This window comes from Chlorocebus sabaeus, chromosome X (genome assembly GCF_047675955.1).
Source record: "Chlorocebus sabaeus isolate Y175 chromosome X, mChlSab1.0.hap1, whole genome shotgun sequence".
NCBI lineage: Eukaryota > Metazoa > Chordata > Mammalia > Primates > Cercopithecidae > Chlorocebus > Chlorocebus sabaeus.
In genome coordinates this window covers 66,311,311-66,324,411 of record NC_132933.1, presented here as the reverse complement: position 1 = coordinate 66,324,411, position 13,101 = coordinate 66,311,311, and the positions used below count along the sequence as shown (strand labels likewise).

At 34.6% G+C, this 13,101-nt stretch overlaps 1 protein-coding gene across 6 annotated transcripts in view; it reads left to right on the top strand.

Moving 5' to 3' along the window:
* DACH2 (dachshund family transcription factor 2) overlaps positions 1-13,101 on the top strand; it is a 676,255-nt gene that overhangs the window by 484,583 nt on the left and 178,571 nt on the right. For all 6 annotated transcript variants that reach the window (XM_007992197.3, XM_037989462.2, XM_007992199.3 and 3 more), the window contains one exon: positions 1,342-1,473. In XM_007992197.3, the coding sequence (XP_007990388.2) occupies positions 1,342-1,473 (132 nt within the window). The remainder of the gene's footprint in view (positions 1-1,341; positions 1,474-13,101) is intronic.

Sequence of the window (13,101 nt, the reverse complement as noted above, 5' to 3'; positions counted from 1 at the left end):
AATTCACTGGACTTTTTGGAAGACATCGTTGGAATATGTATTGTTCCGGTACTTTTAGTACTTGTTTCTTTATATATGGTTGTGTTGTTGTCTGATATAGATTTCCTAGGAGAAATAATTTCAAACGTACATATTCACTTTTTAATCCATGGCCATTCCCCCACACCCCACTTATTTATACCATTATGCTGAGAGCTTTATTTTAATATCTGACTTTTATTAATACAAAAGATTATAACTATACTACAGATGCTGGCTATATAGGTGGCATGCCATGTTTTCATTCATTTGGTTCCTCAGTGTGTAAGTATGAGGCAGACAAAAAGGTAGAAAGAATATCTGAAGTCTTTTCCTTCTTCTCCCCCTCCCCACTAAGCTGATCCTCACAGGCAGGGCAGCCTATCCTTTATAAATGTGCCAGCAAGGATATGCACTAGAAAAGTGTTCCTTTAGATATGCACTAATGAGGATATACACTAAAAGGTGTTTCTTTTAGAATTTCGGAGTGCTCCCACTGACAATGTTGTTTTAGATGGAATTTACTACATAGTGAGTTCTGTCCAAAATAACTGTCCAAAACTCTTAGCAGACAAAAGAATACATTAGCAAGAGTCTTGGAATGTTTTAAACAATTTGCATTTTACTATCTTTGTTTTATTTGTGTTTCAAATTGGGGATCAGATATATGTTGAATATATATTTTTTTAAATTTATAAACTATTCATTGTAGCGTGAAGGAATTATAAGAGTTGAAAGATACATTGTTAAAAATATTAACAAATTCAAGTTACTTTTGTGCTATGCATCATAGCTCTGCAAAATAAACTTATCCAGCTTTCAATTACATTAAGAAATCATCCCCATTTTACAAAGGATCATCCATAGCCCAAACCTCAGTATCATGCAATATTTTCATGTGAAAAACCTGCACTTGTACCCCTAAATCTAAAATAAAAGTTGAAATTGTTAATATAAATAAATAAATAGGCCAGGCGCGGTGGCTCAAGCCTGTAATCCCAGCACTTTGGGAGGCCGAGACGGGCGGATCACGAGGTCAGAAGATCGAGACCATCCTGATTAACACGGTGAAACCCCGTCTCTACTAAAAAATACAAAAAATAAGCCGGGCGAGGTGGCGGGCGCCTGTAGTCCCAGCTACTCGGGAGGCTGAGGCAGGAGAATGGCGTAAACCCGGGAGGCGGAGCTTGCAGTGAGCTGAGATCCGGCCACTGCACTTCAGCCTGGGCGACAGAGCGAGACTCCGTCTCAAAATAAATAAATAAATAAATAAATAAATAAATAAATAAATAAATAAATGGAATGGAATAATTCTGATTTTAGGTATAACAGCTGCAGCAATGGCTGAGGCGATGAAGCTGCAGAAGATGAAGCTTATGGCTATGAACACTCTTCAGGGAAATGGAAGCCAAAATGGGACTGAATCAGAGCCTGATGATCTTAATTCTAACACAGGTGAGTGTTTTCTGGAATCCCAGACAGGTGACTCTTACTGTTTTATTGTGGGGCAGGAGAGAGGCGGGATGAGGATGGAGGAGAGAATGATATGTCTACTTTGGTCATAAAGATACTCAAGAGGGATGCTTAGCCCTATTTCTAGCATTTGTGCACTGACATTAGAAAACAGTTACAAGTCTTAATCTCGTTTCGGAAACATTTAGTTATCTTCACTGTTTTGCTGTGGTGGAATTGAATTATAATTGGTATAGTGCTAGCCATTGTGCTCTCTGCCTGACAAAGACTGCTGCACTCTAGCATCACCCCAGGTTTCTTACTCCATCCTATTCTAAATAATTTACCACTGAAAGGCAATGCTGACAGTCCAGGTTGGCTGGGCTGAAGTCTTTTCAGCTGGAGTACCATTTCCTTAGATAAAGGAAAGTGCTGGGTGACTCCAGGCATTATCGACAGGGATTAATGAAAAGGGGTAGAACAGGGAGCAGGCAAAGAAGAAAAGATGGATGAAAGGAAAAGAAAACAGAGGTGACTTGTAGAGTGGAAAGTCCTCTCCTCTCATGTTACTTGTTTCTTTCTTTTACCCCGTGATCATTTTACCTTGGCCTTGATCATAAGACCCCTCAGATCTCTTTTGAAGGTAGGTGGGATTATAACTATCAACACACATGAATGAATGGATGGACGGGTGGAAAGATGGATGGATGGATAAGTGGAAGGATGGACACATAAATAAAGGGAAGATTTAAGAAGTATCCAATTTTAATTTAGATTTAGGAGTACATGTGCAGGTTTGTTAAGTAGGTAAATATTTGATTTGGGGTTTTGGTGTACATAGTGATTATTTTGCCACTTAGGTACTAAAGATAGTCCCCAATAGTTTTATTTCTGTTCTGAACTTCTCCCTGCTACCCCCTCTTCCCTCAAATAGGCCCCTTTTTTTCTGTTCATATGTTCTCATCATTTAGCTCCCACTTGTAAGTGAGTACATGCAGTATTTGATTTTATGTTCCTACATCAGTTTGCTATGGATAATGGCCTCACTCCATCCATGTTCCTGCAAAGGAAATGATCTCATTGTTTTTTATTGCTACATAGTATTCCATGGTGCACATTTACCACATTTTCTTTATCCACTGTCTCATTGATGGACATTCAGGTTGATTCCATGTCTTTGCTATTGTGAAAAGTGCTGCAATGAACATATGTGCGCATGTGTCTTAATGGTAGAACAATTTATATTCCTTTGGGTGTATAACCACTAGTGGGATGGTTGGGTCAAATAGTACTTCTGTTTTTAGTTCTTTGAGGAATCACCACACTACTCTCCCTAATGGTTGAGCTAATTTACCCTTCCATCAGCAGTGTATAAACATTCCCCTTTCGCTACAACCTTGCCAGCCTCTCTTATTTTTTGACTTTATAGTAATAGCCATTCTGACTGGTGTGAGATGTTGTCTCACTGTGGTTTTGATTTGCATTTCTCTAATAATCAATGTGTTGAGCTTTTATCATATGCTTCTTGGTCACATGTATATCTTCTTTAAAAAAGTGTCTTTTCATGTACTTTGCCCACATTTGAACAGGGTTGTTTTTTGGTTGCACATTTCTTTAAGTTCCTGGAAAATTATTGATATTAGACCTTTGTCAGATGTATAGACTGCAAATATTTTCTCCCATTCTCTAGTTTGCCTTCTTACTCTGTTGATAGTTTCTTTTGCTGTTCAGAAGCTCTTGACTTTAATTAGTTCCCATTTCTCACGTTTTACTTTTGTTGCAATTGCTTTTGGCATCTTCTTCATGAAATCTTTGCCAGTTCTTATGTCCAAAACGGTATTTCCTAGGTTATCTCTCAAAGTTTTTACAGTTTGAGGTTTTATATTTAGGAATTTAATCCACTTTGAGTTGATTTTTTGTATATGCTGTAAAGAAGGGGTACAATTTTAGTCTTCTGCATACAGCTAGCCAGTTATACCAGCACCATTTATTGAACAGGGTGTCCTTTTCCCTTGCTTGTTTTTGTCAGCTTTATTAAAGATCAGATGGTTTCAGGTCTGTGACTTTATTTCTGGGTTAGCTATTCTGTAACATTGGTCTATGTATTTGTTTTGTACCTGCAATATGCAGTTTTGTTTACTGTAGCCGTGTAATATAATTTGAAGGCAAGTAATGTGATGCCTTCAGCTTTCTTCTTTTTGCTTAGGATTGCTTTGGGTATTTGGGATCTTTTTTGGTTCCATATGAATTTTAGAATAGTTTTCTCCAGATATGTGAAGAATATTATTGATAGTTTGATAGTAATAGCATTGAATCTGGAAACTGCTTTGGGCAGTATGGCCATTTCAGCAATATTATTTTTCCTATCCAAGAACATGAAATGTTTTTCCATTTGGTAATGAATTGCCTCAGCATTTGCTTGTCTGGAAAGGATCTTATGTCTCCTTCACTTATGAAGCTTAGTTTGGCCGAATATGAATTCTTTTTTTTTTTTTTTTTTTTTTTTTTTTTTTTTTTTGAGACGGAGTCTCACTCTATCGCTCAGGCTGGAGTGCAGTGGCACGATCTCAGCTCAATACAACCTCTGCCTCCTGGGTTCAAGCAATTCTCCCTGTCTCAGCCTCCCAAGTAACTAAGATTACAAGCGCCCACCACCATGCCTGGCTAATTTTTGTATTTTTAGCAGAGAAGGGGTTTCACCTTGTTGGCCAGACTAGTCTCGAACTCCTGACCTCAGGTGATCCACATGCCTCGGCCTCCCAAAGTGCTGGGGTTACAGGTGTGAGCCACCGCACCCAGCTGATATTTTTTAAGATGCTGATATCTAACAGGTTAGTGGCCAGCTTTGTTCCTTTCTGTTCTCTGTTTCTGCCTGCTGCCTTGCTGGATCCCTACATGATTTCTCTGTTGATTGGCCTGCACGGCAGTGTTCTCTAGCCCTTTGCTTTCCTCTCCATAAGAGCAGTGCCCATGAACTGCTTCTAGTTCAACATCTTGGCCCTGTCCCCCAAACATTTTTAGAAAAAAAAAAAAAAAGGCAATTAAAGATAGTTTTAGGATCCAAAGATTTCCAAACTAATTCTGCAATTTAATTCAACATAATGTGATAGGTAAATTGGCAGCAGCTTTACATCTCTTTTTCTAGACTCCTAGAAATTCAAGCATGGTGGGGCTTTATTTTTCAGGAAAGTGGTAAGAGCAATTAAAGAGGAAAATTATTAAATGAAACCAGTATGATAAAGTCCTCTGACTTTAAGACAGTGTAGATCGTCTCATGTAAAGTTACAATTTTCATGGTGAAATACAAGATGAGAACTGCATTTCAACCAGTGCAAACAGTGACTTTTTTCTACATAGCCTGGATGCAATTTACTGGGGAATCAGTGGAAAATGTGTATTTTATTGGGTTCTTGGAAACTGAAAACAACCCATAGATAAGAATAAACAACACTAAACAATAATAATAGCAACAGTAAGAATAGTTATTAGTTACTATGTACTAAGTATCTCACATAATAACTCATTTAATTTTTACCTAAATCTTGAGAAAAAGTACTTTCAATACTCCCATTTTATAGATCAGGAAACAGAAGCACAAAGGTTCAGCCTTGCCCATAATCACAAAGCTAGTAAATTGCAGACCTAAGTTTGAGTCTTGTGTCTAGTTAAATCCAAAGTTTGGTTTTCCCACGTTATGCTTCCTCTTCAGTCTTGGTTTGTAATGAGAATTTGACTTTATCAAAACCGTGGAATTAAAAAAAATGTTAAAATGAAGATACAGTGAGAAAACTGATTATCAGTTTCCTAATCCTAATGCCAGTTAACTCATACTGGCTTTCAAAACTTAAAGTAACTCAGAAATGACCAACATTCTAAAGGAAGCCTCTTATAATACAATGTTGTTATAAAGCAGTGTTTTCTACCAATAAAAATTAGTGAGAGTTCACACAGTAATTTCTTTCATGTTTGTTTCAGGAATACCAGTTTCTGGAAAAAGATTTTCTACAACATTTTTAATGTGTCTCCTTTGTAATGAGCTATCATATATGAGAGCTATACTGGTGCCTAATTTTAAACTTGCTAAATAGTTAATAATTTTCCTGTCTAGATATAATCTGGCCTAATTCTGAATATCTCTATCATTGTGATAAAATAAAGTATAGATTTCCATCTGTGTACGATGTTATACTTGGTGCAATAGAAATTGAGTGACAGAAGTGATTGTCCTTGGCCATGCAGAGATTACAATCTAATTATCCTTATCTTGATGTAATGAAGTGAAGCTGACTTGAAGTATAATAATAATTATTATTATATAGGTTTAAATGAAGTTTCTGAAGCATTTCAAAGTCTGAATAAATGAAATCCCTGCTCTACTGGAAAGTGAAACTACTACAGTTTCCTAAATGATCATTTGTAAATGAAAATTTATTTCAAGCATTTTAGATCCGAAAATTTTTGGTAATCTGGGGACTAGTGTGTCTTGTTGCCCTTTGGGTCACCTATCTCACCATTTAAACTGAGATCAAAGACTGGGCTTGATTTCTCTTTGTTTCCAACTTTTATCTACTTTGGTGCCTTCCAAGAAGCAACAGAAATAGCTAATTCCAACAAAGGAGATCACGGGTCATAGCATTATGGTCTGATTACTAGTTATGGGAATGTTCTTTCTGAATGCTTATGGTTCAAGTAGGACTGGGACATTGGCTATTTAATCCAAAGGAAAGCTAGATCTTGGAGAAACTTTCAAACTTTGTTCACAAGATAAGTACTAGATCTAATCAGGCCAAAGAAAAGCAGTCAATTTGGTAAATATTCAATTGAGTGGGTTGTGAGGTATCCAGAGGGATAAACATTGAATGTTTCCATCATTTATGTGGTGACATAGAAGTGAGTGTTAGATTATGATAAAATGCAGTTATTTTCAATTTTGTTGTAAGTAATTCCAGTTGTATATTTGAAGTGACTAGCAAATAATAGACATTCCATGAAGGGCAAGTACATAAACGAAATAAGCAGTGCGGCTAGTGACTATTTCTAAACCACTCCATGAGGGATTAGAGTAATTCTTGAATAAGATTCTCAACAAAATTCAATTTTCATATTTATTAGGCTCCACAATGTACAATATTTCAACAGTTATAAAGGCAATATGTTGGTAGTCTGAGAAGAGAAGACAAAAAAATATCACTATATTTCAAATGCTTATGATCTAGGTAGGAGAGGAGATAAAAATGAATCAATATATAAATGACTATACTCTAACATGGAATGTGATAAAAACAACAAGAAGAACTGTGACAATATAGAGAAAGAAAAAATTACTTCTAAGACAATCAGAAAGAGATTCAATTGTAGGATGTAGAATTTGAACTGTTCTTTGAAGAAGGTGAAATTGAACATCAGAAAAAAAATTGCATAGCTTTGAATGAAGTATTAAACATTGTCTCATTGTGTTGAGTGCCTCCAGACCAATGAGTATATCATCAAGACTTTGTCCAGTGCAGAAGAGACCAAGAAATAAAGCTCCCCTCACTTATCTGTACATAATGGCCTCGGTATTGCATAAATCAATCATTAAAATAAAATAAGCCTTCAAAAAATAAACACACTGTACTATTCCCCTAGACCGTCATTTTCAAATAGTGATTCTCAGAGACCCCAGGACATTTCTAGGAGTTGGGTAAGAGTTGAGGACATGGCTTGAGGAAATTTTATGTTTGATTATATAAGGTTTTGATCAATTACATTTTTAGGTTAACTATAAAGCACCTGTTGTTTACAATCTTATTGACGAAGATCTCTAAACTTAAAATTTGGAGTCCTAAGTGACTTCAGATAATTAAATCCCAACCCTTGATACTACAGATGATGTATGAAGCATGAGAAATTGGCCAGTAATCACACAGCTAGGTAGTGAGAGATCTTGCACTGATTCATAGTTCCTTGATCTTTCCATCATAACATTATGCTTCTAATGTTTGAATCAATGTTCTATTATAGTTTAAGCTACATAATCTAATTTCTTTCTTTTATAATGAATCTCAATCAATAAGCCTAGACATTGAGATGCAGCTGATAAAGGAGATTTTCCTTAATTTGGCTTGACTAATATTTTGTTTACAAAATAGTTACCAGACTTCAGATGAGACCTGACCTGACCTCAAGATCTACTCTGGGAATTACTATTTTGACTACATCTCTGATAGATTTTCTTTCTTGATATTATCTTTTTTTCTTTTCAATTAAGTAAGGTATAGAAAACAAATGCTTCATTTGAAGTTCTGAAACTGTCCAATTAATCAAGCCATAAAATACATATATATGTATTTTAATATGTAGTAAATATATATATATATATGAAATGAAGTAGTATTCAACCATAAAAATATAACAAGATCCTGACATTTGCAACAACATTGATGGAACTGGAGGTTAATATGTTAAGTGGAGTAATCCAGGCATGGAAAGACAATCTCTGCATATTCTCACTTATTTGTGGGAGCTAAAAATTAAAATGAGTGAATACATGGAGATAGAGAGTAGAAGGTGACTCAGAAGGGTAGTGGGGGGTGAGGTAAGGAGGTGATGTGGGGAGGTTTAATGGGTACAAAAATAGAAAGAATGAATAAAACCTAGTATTTGCTAGCACAATAGGGTTACTATAGTCAAAAATAATTTCATTGCACATTTAAATATAACTAAAAGAGTGTAATTGGATTGTATTTTTTGTGGATAACACAAAGTATAAATACTTGAGGTGACAGATACCCTGTTTACCCTAATGTGATTATTATGTTTTGTATACCTGTATTGAAATATCTCCTGTAATCCATAAATACACTTACCATGTACCCACAAAAATTAAAAATTAAAATTAAAAAATCTAGAGCCACAAATATTATAAATTATTAAGTATAATTTATAATTTTATACTGTTTTAAGTATAAACTCAATGATTTATATCCCTGCTCTGAAATCAAGCTGAGTGCATATTACCTTTCCTGTTTTCTCCCTTATGAGTGGCATTTGTTTTTATAAGACACAATTATAAATATAAATTAATGGTCTCTCTTTGTTGAATGTATTTGTGGTCATATGAACATTTTTCTTGAGAGGCCAATTTTTGGTTCTTATAAGCCATTTTCACAATGGTTTGTGTAACCAGAAAACTTTAAAAATGAGTTTGTTTTTCAATTTAAGAGTGAGCACACTCTGTTTTAAATGCCTTATTGTGGCAGAATTGCTATTTAATTTCATCATTGTTATTAGTGGCTAAATCCCCTGAAGGCATAATATCACAGGTATAAAAACATGCCAAGTATTCAATTAAAATTTTTCTGCTGGTGTTAATATGTTTATCTATCTTGTCATTTTAAAAAGGATCAAATTTTGTTTTCTCTGCATATTCCTTGTAACTTTTTATTCTAGCCCCCCATTACCCATTGATTCTTGCCATTTAATTGTGGAGGTGTTGGCTTTTATTTGTGAAAACCTTTATCAAAATACAGACTAAAAGATCATGTTTTCACAATTGAACTAAACAGAGAAATGTACAGCAATGTACCAACTTCCTAGAGGGTGTGAGATCAACCATTGTGCATTTTGCTCTTCACAAAAAAACCAACCACGGTGGTCAGACAGCACGTATTTCATGACCTAAGGAAATTTCCAAATTTATTGACACATCCTGAAATAAGCAGCACACTGACCTAAAAATACTGGAAGGCCGTATTTAGTGGAGATGTTTGAATGTGTGTGAAAAAAGAGTTTTCCTGCTGTGAGTTCTTACATCTTCTATTTTGCTTAAGTTGATATTTTTGGGTGATTCGACAAGAGCAGAGGCAGGAGAGTATGAAAATAGAGTGAATACCATTAGGCTTTAAAAGAAAAAGAAAATATAGGAGTTAGAATATTCTTATGCAAGACCAGAATTTTCTCTTTGAAGGCAGACCTATAGTTTCTTTGATTTGAGGTTTGTTTAATAGTTTCCATAATGGCTGCACCATGACTCTGCATCAAGATTTCAGCATGAATAACAACTTGTTCATGTTTCATTTAGCTCCAAATGAGAAATTCTGTTTTTTATTGTTTTAGGAAATTAGTCTGTGTACTATTTCTCATGGAGCTTTATAATTAATCACTGAAGGTTATGGCTGTAGAGAGTTTGTGGGAAATAGATGCCTGAATGATTATAATTGTAGCTGTCAAATTAGAAATATAGTTATACAGTTGCAGAATCTATTTTTAAACTATAACAAAGACTTCCAGGGTTGCCCATGTACTTGTAGAAATAAATGGAGTATTTTTAACTGCATTGCTTATTTCAGGAAGAACTATGCTCAGTGATGTTCTCTGGAGAACCCACGATTATAACCATGTAAATCTTTATCCTCCAAGTCCCTGCTTGTTCTGACGTTTGTGTCAGTTTTGCTTCCATGGAGCAGATGTTGAGTACTTTACCTTTTGGAAAATATAGTTTTAGTGGAGAGAATCAAAGTGTATATGGTTGATTAACTTGCAAAGTTGAATTAGAAAATCCCAAGATTGCCTTCTTTCTTTATGTTATCCAAACACCTCATTAGATATGGAGCAAGATGTTTCTAGGGAATCAAGCGAGGCATGATGTTTTTATTAGCTCCTGATACCAAGAACTGTTTTGAGAGTTTTTTTTCTGATAGAATTTTCAACTTTTACTACTTTACTCATCTTTCTTCTGTGCTTATGACCCCTTAAAAAGCAAGCCAGAAGAACCTATTGTTTTTTCAATACCCTTCTATAACTCATTCCAGGAGTAAGCAACTCTCACTTCTGGGGACTTGTTTATTACGTCTCTTCCTAATACCTCATCTAGTGAATTACATTTCTTGTTTTGTCAGTAATATTAAGGTCAGTTTGTATGAAGTCACCTCAGAGTTTGGCCTAGTGTTATCTCTTCCTCACAATTAATAATTTGAAATGATGTGATCTATCCTTATAGATCCTATTAGCCAACGCATAATCATTCTGATCTTCCTAGTCCTCCACCTTCCTCCTGTCCCCAACTATGCTATTATCAAATCAAAGGGCAGAACTTCACTTTTGAGAAGATGTAATCAGTGTTGAATATATTGTCTTGGTTCCTACATGTTATTCTCATTTAGTGTTTCTGGTTTTTTGTACATTAATGCTAAATATCTAGCTCTGCTACAGTTTTGTGTGGTTCAAAACAAGTGATTTCAACCAAGTATTCTCTCTTGGTGCTTTGGTTATAATGAATGAGTCTGGGATAATCATATTGCCTTAGAATTCATTATTATAATTCTTGAGCATCATTAGTCTAGTCCCATCTTCTGTTTGTATTGTTTTTACTTAATGGGTACTCTCCTGAATCTGTTGCTCTCATAGTCCATACTATTTATTCGTTACAGAATTTTTCACTTAGTGATGTCACTTCAGGTTCTGAACCCTTCCTTAGAAGTTTGAGGTTAGTGTCATGTGATCAAAATGTGCCTCTGTCCATGTTCAGTATACTGACAGAAATGTTTTCCCTGCTTTTGGGATTTGGAAAATACTTTTTTGTATCATTGCCTCAACTTAACATTTATTCATGGGTGATCACTCTTCGTGCCCCTGCTGGGAACTCTCTTCAGGTGTGTGCTCTGACTGGATTTTCACAATATATTGATGAGCCAATTGTTTAGAATGGTCTCCAAAACCTTAGTAAAATCAAAATAAATTATATCTATTGCTTCCCTTCTATCTCCTATGCTGTCATTCTGTCACAGGAGATTAGATGCGCCTGACAAGACTCAGTCGCTAGGAAGCCATGCAGGGTGTTATCCAGCATACTGTTCCCTTCAAGGTATTTGCAAATTGATTTGCAGTATCTTCCAAGACACACATGTTATCCTTACAGGTTAAGTACAAACAGGTGAAAAATAACAGAATGGGAAAATATAGGCAATGGTTCTTAAACTGGGCCAAAAAGTAATATAATTTTATTTTATTTTCTAAAACCTTTGACAAATTATTTTTATATCTACGTTGAGAGATTGTGTTCATAAATGGAGTTTACTATAAGTAATTATTGGTATATGCTATCATTTAAGAAGTGTTCCTTCATGAATTAAATGGAACATGACAAAATATTCAATAGTAATTTGCTTAATACAATGCCAGATTTCAAAGGTTAATTTACAGTGTACATTGATTTTGAGATACTCTTTAGAGTATATATGTATCTAAAAATTAAAATAATAGTAATTCTGCACTATCATCATATACATATATACTCTTATTATTTTGTTTCTATTTACTTTTTAAAAGGCAGTTTAATAAGCATATAGTTTCACATAGAGTTGAGCTCATTAAATATCTCCCACATTGAATGGATTCTACTTTACACTGGACATATTAGTGTAAGGGACTCAGATATAATCACTATTATTTTTTCAAAATCCTACTTTTCTATGATACTTGGATATTAACATCACAGTCATGGATATGATCAGTATATACAGTGAACCTAGTTCATGCATTGAACTCTAGTAATAAATACTTGTGCCCTTATGGAAAGGTTTGGAAGTTCTGTAGTATCCAAAGTGAAAATTTTATGAGTTTTATTGAGGTAAAATTCACATACCATAAAATTCACTCTTTTGAAGTGTACAGTTCAGTGGTTTTAGTATATTTACAGATTTATACAACTACTATCGTTATCTAATTCTAGTCTTAATAACTTATTATCAAATTCCAGAAATATTTTATCACTCCATGAAGAAATCCTGTACCCATTAGGATGCCCATTTCTCTGCATCCACAAGAACCTGGAAACCACTAATTTACTATTACATTGTACTCTCTGTATGGATTTACCTATTCTGGATATTTCATATAAATGGAATCATACAATATGTGACCTCTTGTGTCTGACTTATTTTACTTGGAATAATGTTTTTAAGGTTCTTCCATATTGTAACATGTATCAGAAATTCATTTATTTTAATGCCTGAATGAGATTCCATTTTATGAAAATACTACATTTTGTTTATCCATTTATCTGTTCATGGCCATTTGGGTTGCTTCCACTTTCTGGCTACTATAAATAATATTACTATAAACATCTGTGTGCAAGATTTGTGTAGACATATGGTTTCATTTCTCTGGGATATATACCAAGGAGTAGAATTGCTGGGTACAATGATAACTCTGTTTTTAACACTTTGAAGAAATGCCAAACATTTTACATTTCCAAAGTGAATTTTGTACGTTACATATTCACAGCTTGGTTTCAAAAAATAGATTTTCATACACCATGCATTTCCTGGATGCTCCGCACTCTATGGTCTTTCTTATGCAAATTTCTTGATATTACAACATTGTAATTCCCCTTTTTAGAGGCAAGCTGATCCTGCCAAGTAGCAGCATTAAAGTTTCTTTCTTTTTTTTTTTTACAAAAAACTTTATTTTTTACAAAAAAAGTAAAGTTTATTGCCTTCAACAATAAAAGCAAAGGTTGTGACTTTAAAGAAAATTTAAGAAGTGAAATATGATTGTTTGGTTGATATATGGAGAGAAGAATTGACCTCTGACTTTTCTGAAGTTTGTAGTATCAACAATATAGAGCAGGAAAATAAATTGTGCCACATA